Genomic DNA, 7,946 nt, shown 5'->3' on the forward strand with positions numbered 1-7,946 from the left:
GAGGGAATTCCCCCCCCCCCCCCCCCCCCCGCCTTCTTTCGTTCCCGTAGAAAGTTTCAAAGTGGATCTTTTCCAGTTTCTGTCCGTCTTAGAGAGTTTCAAAATCAAATTCAGGGTTTGTGATTTTTATTTTTCAAAGTGATGTATTTTAGAGATGGTTTTGAGGACCTGGTGTCTGTCTCGTCTATATCTATTTCTAAGCCCGTCTGTCTATGGTACACTTCCTGTCTATAGCGGGTCAGCTGTCTGTCTGTCTCATAACTCCTGTTTATCTATCCCACAACTCCTGTTTATCTATCCCACAACTCCTGTTTGTTTATTCCACAACTCCTGTTTATCTGTCCCACAACTCCTGTTTATCTATCCCACAACTCCTGTTTATCTGTCCCACAACTCCTGTTTATCTATCCCACAACTCCTGTTTGTTTATTCCACAACTCCTGTTTATCTGTCCCACTACTCCTGTTTATCTATCCCACAACTCCTGTTTATCTGTCCCACAACTCCTGTTTATCTATCCCACAACTCCTGTTTATCTATCCCACAACTCCTGTTTATCTATCCCACAACTCCTGTTTGTCTATCCCACAACTCCTGTTTATCTGTCCCACAACTCCTGTTTATCTATCCCACAACTCCTGTTTATCTGTCCCACAACTCCTGTTTATCTATCCCACAACTCCTGTTTATCTGTCCCACAACTCCTGTTTATCTATCCCACAACTCCTGTTTATTTGTCCCACAACTCCTGTTTGTCTATCCCACAACTCCTGTTTGTTTATTCCACAACTCCTCTTTATCTGTCCCACAACTCCTGTTTATCTATCCCACAACTCCTGTTTATCTGTCCCACATCTCCTGTTTATCTATCCCACAACTCCTGTTTATCTATCCCACAACTCCTGTTTATCTGTCCCACAACTCCTGTTTATCTATCCCACAACTCCTGTTTATCTATCCCACAACTCCTGTTTATCTATCCCACAACTCCTGTTTATCTATCCTCCCCCCACTGATCCGGCCCTCAAACCCTCCCACCTCCTTATCTATTCCCCTCCCCCCTTTCCCCTCCCACCTCCCTCTCCATTCACCCACCTTCCCCCAATACATCTCCCCACTCCCCTCTCCCCACCCCTCCCCCCCCCCCACAGTCCTACACGCCATTCTACCGACCCCCGTCCCACGGTACACACCCCCACACCCCCAAACACACACCCTCCTCCTCTCCCCTGACCCCAGACAATGTAGGGGAGAGAGAGTGAGTGAGAGAGAGAGAGAGAGAGAGAGAGAGAGAGAGAGAGAGAGAGAGAGAGAGAGAGAGAGAGAGTACAAAAGAAAAAAAGCTGACATATACATTGCTTGTGTCAGGTTAGCGTAGCTGTGCCCGTCACACGAAGCTTGTTGGCCAGCTTACTCTGGGGGAGGAGGGAGGGGTGCCCTCCCTCCCCCGAACCCCCGAACCCCCCCCCCCATACAACAGTAGTGGAGGGGGTGAAGCGCTCCCGAGGTTGTGGGAAAGAGGAGGGGGAGGGTGGAAAGCGCCCCTTTACTTCCCTTCTTCTCTGGGGTCGAATCTAGCCACCACCCTCTCTCTCTCTCTCTCTCTCTCTCTCTCTCTCTCTCTCTCTCTCTCTCTCTCTCTCTCTCTCTCTCTCTCTCTCTCTCTCTCTCTCTCTCTCTCTCTCTCTCTCTCTCTCTCTCTCTCTCTGGGGTTGTCGAGGTGAAGATGTGTGTGTGTGTGTGTGTGTGTGTGTGTGTGTGTTGGCAGCCACGAAGAGAGTGAAAGACGAACGCTTTCGTGAGGTTTGAAACATCTTGGCTGTCAACGTATTCGTGAATCACGTCTTTATTGTGTGACTGACCTGCGTATGGATAGATAGATAGATAGTTAGATACATAGGTAGATAGATAGGTAGATAGATAGATAATTCGCTGGGCAAGAGTTCTTCGTTCGTAATGAGGAAGAAGGCGACGTCACAGAGCAGAACATACACATTGGTTATGTAAGAACAAAATTATATAGCATTTTATTGCCTCGATATTTGGAATATTCCCTCGCCCTAACAGCCCACACAGTTTACGTCATCAAGTGAAGATACAATATTGAGGGAATATCTTTACAACCACATGTTGTTAGTCCTCATCCACGTTAGTGAGGTACGGACGTGAATTGGTAATTTAATACATTGTATATATATATATATATATATATATATATATATATATATATATATATATATATATATATACACACATAAATGTGTGTGTGTGTGTGTGTGTGTGTGTACACAAACATACACGCACAGATGTAAAGGTATTTTATATACATACGTACATGGATAGATGTATGAATTCACGTAAATCAGTTTCAGCTTAAATGTACTGTAAATCAATAGCATCAAGTTATTTAAACTTCATCAGATATTGAAGAACATGAACAGTAATGTTTTGACCAATATATATATATATATATATATATATATATATATATATATATATATATATATATATATATATATATATATATATATAGGTCTACATTGTTGCGTTCATAAGTTGTCTTTAAGTATACTTAAGAAACATTCCCCTGGTAGAAGGAATTATTGAAGAGGTGATAGACGTATTAATATATTTCCACTTTACACTTAACCGAAAAGTACTTAAAGATTAAGATGTATAAGTAAAAGGCTAAAGAAAGATTCAAAAGATACTTTAAGGCTTTTTCAAAACTAAAAGTATGGAAGATAATATTACAGACACAAGATGTAATGTTTCTCACCATTACTGAAACATATGTTTCGATTTGCGTGTGAAGATGTGCCGTGGTTGATTGCTTGTGAGTATGGCGGTACGACCCTTGAACACGACGGTACGACCCCTTGAACACGACGGTACGACCCTTGAATACGTCAGTGCGACCCCTTGAACACGACGTGTACGACCCCTTAAGCACGACGGTACGACCCCTTGAACACGGCGTGTACGACCATTGAACACGACGGTACGACCCCTTGAACACGACGGTACAACCCCTTGAACACGACGGTACGACCCTTGAACACGACGGTACAACCCCTTGAACACGACGGTACGACCCTTGAACACGACGGTACGACCCCTTGAATACGACGTGTACGACCCCTTGAACACGACGGTACGACCCCATGAATACGACGGTACGACCGATCCAGTCAAAGGTCAGGCCACCATCCCTACAGTAACTACTAATCAAAATAGATGTTTGCTTAACCATCTGGGGTTGTTATCTTGGTCGTACATATTATGCAAATTATCTTCATCTGTTGTACATAAATTGTGTACACATTTGTACTACTTTGTACTCTCCACACATGGATGTATTTTTCTGACTATTTTTTTTTACAAAGATGTTTACCTCTAGTTTTATTGTATAGACCTGACTAGTTATTATCATTATTATTATTATCATTATTATTATTGGAATTACTTGGATTGTTATCATTATGATTATCATTATGCTTATCATTTGTATTATCATTGTTATTATTATCATTATTATTATTATTATCATTATTATTATTATTATTATTATTATTATTATTATTATTACTGTATTTCCCCATAGTAAAAGTTGATCATATTTTCCTTGGAAAGATATCTTATCAAACGTGCCTTCTTGTATATAGACGAACACAAAGACATAAAGTCGAAATTCATACCCACACAGTGGAGAATATACCCCATACAAGTACCTTAGACATGTAAGTATTCGCTTTTTTGCTAAAACAGGAGGAATATAGTGTTTAGCGCTCTTTAGGAAGGTGTCACTTTGGCAAACATTTAATGATAATAATAATAATAATAATAATAATAATAATAATAATAATAATAATAATGATAATAATATAATGATATTAATGATAATTATAATAATATTAACAGTTAAGTAGGATATATAAACCTAATATATGACAACCCTATATTATATATATATATATATATATATATATATATATATATATATATACACGATCCAGAACCATCGTATTTGAACCTCGTGTTTGTACGTATCATCTCGAAAACTCGACCTAATTCATTGATGATCGGTAACAACACCAACCACCCATACATGTTGTGTTGTAGATTCTACATCGTCCATTATTCATCGTGAATAAGAGCTGGTCCACGGGCGCTCCTACATCTCGTGGGTCATAATGCAGTAAGGGTCGGTGGGTGAGGGAGTGTGAATAATACATGGCGTTCACTTGGACTGTATTTATTAACTAGTGAGGAATTGTGGGAGGGTCGTGTAGCCTCCTGCACGTGAGGGGCTGGCCTTGTAAGGGACGTTGCGTCCTGCACGTGAGTGGGGGTTTGTAGGGACGTTTCGTCCTGCACGTGAGTGGGGGTTTGTAGGGCCGTTTCGTCCTGCACGTGAGGGGGTTTTGTAGGGACGTTCTTCCTGCACGTGAGGGGGTTTTTGTAGGGACGTTCTTCCTGCACGCGAGAGGGTTTTTTTTGTAGGGACGTTTCGTCCTGCACGCGTGAGTGGGTTTTGTAGGGCCGTGCGTCCTGCACGTGAGGGGTTTTGTAGGGCCATGCGTCCTGCACGTGAGGGGTTTTGTAGGGCCGTGCCTCCTGCACGTGAGGGGGTTTTGTAGGAGGGCGAACAGCCTGCGTATAAAGGCGTACGACCTGCACGGTAGGGCGTGCGTACGACCTGAAAAGCCACCTGCCGGCGAGGCGCGTGGCCACAGCTCGCGTGCCCCCCCCCCCCCCTCCTCCTGGAGGATGATGGGGGGGGAGTGAGAGTCCTGCCCCCTCCCCCCTCCTGGGGTGGGAAGGGGGGGGATATAGGGGACTGCAGGATCATGAGGTAGGCTCCAGGATGCACACGCCCGGCCTGCCCTTGCCCCAGCCCCTCCTCTTCCCCTCCCTCCTTCACCGCCTTCTGCGGGCGGCTCTTTTTGTCCCGCCCGCTGACGCGGAGTGGCCCGGCGAAGGTTAGCAATCACCTGAAAGTCCCGTTAATTCCTATGACGTTCCAGTGGGGGCACAGAGCAGCCTCACAGCCCCTTGTATCCTCAGGGCACACTCTCTCAACACCCAAGGGGGCGGCGGCAGCGGCGCGTCCCTCGGCGCCTCCTGCAGGAGATGGACGTCCGCTTCCTTCAGGAGCACCGACACGCCCTCCTCGCGCTGGTTCCTCTCACACAACACTGGCACTAAATATCTTCTTTACTCGTATATTACTGTGGTCTCTGTCTATCACTGTCTCTATATCTATCATTATCTCTATCTATCTCTGACGCACCGGGCGCTTCCCTCCCTGCGTGGCATTGTCTGCGAGACGGGGTATCTGGACTGGCCTCCTCCTCCTCCTCGTCCTCCCACCCGCTGCTGGGAAGGGTAGGCACCCAAATGGCGTGGATGTGGCACTATGGCACCGTTGACGGGCGCGTGGCGCGCCCGCCCGCCCGCGCCCCCCCGCGCGCGGTCGAGAGAGAGATAGAGATTTGTGGCACTAACCCGTCCTACCTGGTCTCCTACTGTCTGGCACTGACAGACAGTAACGTGGGGGGGGGGGGGCGGTGCCGCTAACTACAGAACTAGCTGGGAGTGGTTCCCTCTCTCTCTCTCTCTCTCTCTCTCTCTCTCTCGTCACTACACACACACACACACACACACACACACACACACCGCTGGCTTGTTACGACCCCTGGCCGGATTTTCTCTTTCTCTCTCTCTCTCTCCTACGTACGTGACGACAGTGTTATGGCAGCGTGACGCGGGCCGACGCCTGTGACGGTGACGACCCGTCACTACTGTCATATGACCCTGCCCTGGGGCGAGGATGCGGTGCCGCCCGCGGGCGGCGTCGTCCCCTGCGGCGGTCGGAGGGCCGTGGGGGCTTGCGGCCCGGCGGGTGATGGGTTCTTGTCCTCACAGGGAGCCTCCATGGTGTCCTCAAGCGCCGACTCCTCCGTCAGGAGAGGAGCGGCGCCCCGGACCTTGGGATGGAAGAGGGAGAGAGATGGAAGAGATGGGAGGGGCGGGGGGTTGGTGGGCGGGAGGGCGTGGAAGAGTGCGGGCGGGAGGGGCGTGGGGCGTACTGGGACTGGCAGGGGCAGTGTGGGCGGTGGCGGCGGCGGGAGGCGCGGGGTCAGGCCCCCGGCGTGGGTGTGGAGGGCGGCGGGCATGTGCGCCAGGGCGGCGCTGTACAGCTGCTGCAGAGACGTGGCCAGACTGGCCGGCACTGAGCCGCTCAGGTGACCAATGCCGTGACCCACGCCCCCGAGGCCGCCCAGTCCGCCCAGTGACCCGCCCAGGGAGCCGCCCAGCGTCCCACCCAGGGAGGCCGCTAGGTGCCCGCCCAGGGAGGTGCTGAGGGAGCAGCTGAAGGTGCTGTTCAGGGAGGAACTGAAGGTCGTGCCCAGGGAGCAAGGGAGGGAGGTGGGCGTGAGGGCGGGGTCCTGGTGGGGCACGAGGCCAGGGTGGCCGAGGGCGCCGAAGCCGAAGGACCTCCCCGAGTACGCCCCCGCCCCTCTGAGGCTGGCCAGGTGGGCGTTCAGGTGGGAGAGGTGGCTGCCGGGCGGGTAGACGGGCGTGGGCGCCGTCAGCGTGGGCGGCTTGGCGTCGGAGGCGGCCAGGTTCTCTATGGTGAAGGGTTGCTTACTGTGCGGCTGGATCTCCGGGCAGGAGGTGGCCTCCGTCAGGCGAGGAGGAGCCTCGAGCGGGTCCAGCGGGCGGCCGTGCAACTGCGCCAGGCCGGCCTCGAGCGCCACCTTCTCCGGTTTGGGTATCTTGAAGCGCTTCCTGCGCCTGAGGAAGCTGCCGTTCTCGAACATGTTCATGGCTGATGGATGTAGGGTCCAGTAAGCGCCCTTACCTGGCCTGTCTGGTCGGCGGGGTATCTTGATGAAGCAATCATTGAAGGAGAGGTTGTGGCGCAGGGAGTTCTGCCAACGCTGAGTATTCTTGCGGTAGTAGGGGAAGTTGTCCATAATGAACTTGTAGATCTCCGAGAGCGTACACATCTTTTCCGGGCTGTTCCAGATGGCCATCGCCGTCAGCGAGATGTACGAGTACGGCGGCTTCTGGTCCCCGTAGCTGTCCCTGCAAGGGCGAGGCATCGTGAGGGGACGCAGAAGGAGGAGGAGGTCAGGTCAGGTCAGGTCGGGGTCGGGGTCCTCTGGCCCTCACCGTAAACCCCGATGATGGCGTGTGTGTGTTTGTTTGACGCACGTCACTCACAAAACCCAGGCAAACAACCACTGGACACTTGTTACAAACAGTCCTGGACACGTAAACAACCACCACCCCCCGGCGCTCTCCTTCCCCGAGGACGCGAAAGCACACACACGTTACTGCGGCTTGGGTAAGGGGAGGAGGGAAGGGTCGTGTGTGGATGGCGGCATCCGTCGTCGGCGTCGCAAGCAGGCGGGCGGGCGGGCGCGCGCGCGTGCGGCGGGAACGCACGTCCAGCAGGGCACGGGAGCCGCCAGCCACTACTACTAGATCGGCCGGCCGATGGTGGTGGTGGCGAGGTGGAGAGAGATCATGAGCTCAGCGTCGGCCCAGACCCATCATGACCGGCCAAGATATCGAGTTTCACTGACGCTCGGTCGCAGCGGCTTCCAGGAAGTCCCCCCGTGCGCTATGAGGTGGTGGTCCCCCTCCTCCCTCCCCAGGGGGACCCTTAGGCCCCGCCCTCCCGGCGCACATCAGACGCGCCGACGCCCCAGCCATTGGCCGGCGCCCGGGGATCGATAGCCAGTCGCGGACGAGAGTTCAGTAGGGCGGAGCGACGCGCCCCTACCGCGTCCGTGATTGGCCCGTCAACCCCCTCCAGCAGGAGGTCTTCCAGCCGCTGAAGAAGCTCGGGCGGGCGGGCGGGAGGGAGGTGGCCTCCTCCAGGCGGCCGGGGTCAAAGCAAATGTTACCACAGCTTCTGCCAATGTTATCAT

At 51.6% G+C, this 7,946-nt stretch overlaps 1 protein-coding gene across 1 annotated transcript; it reads right to left on the reverse strand.

The window, feature by feature from the left end:
• Window positions 1-4,243: 4,243 nt before the first annotated feature.
• Window positions 4,244-7,574, reverse strand: LOC139753060 (uncharacterized). Its single transcript, XM_071669157.1, has one exon. The coding sequence runs from the start codon at window positions 7,110-7,112 to the stop codon at window positions 5,808-5,810; it is 1,305 nt and encodes a 434-aa protein (XP_071525258.1). The 5' UTR covers window positions 7,113-7,574; the 3' UTR covers window positions 4,244-5,807.
• Window positions 7,575-7,946: the final 372 nt, after the last annotated feature.

Source organism: Panulirus ornatus, chromosome 14, assembly GCF_036320965.1.
Source record: "Panulirus ornatus isolate Po-2019 chromosome 14, ASM3632096v1, whole genome shotgun sequence".
Taxonomy (NCBI): Eukaryota; Metazoa; Arthropoda; class Malacostraca; order Decapoda; family Palinuridae; genus Panulirus; species Panulirus ornatus.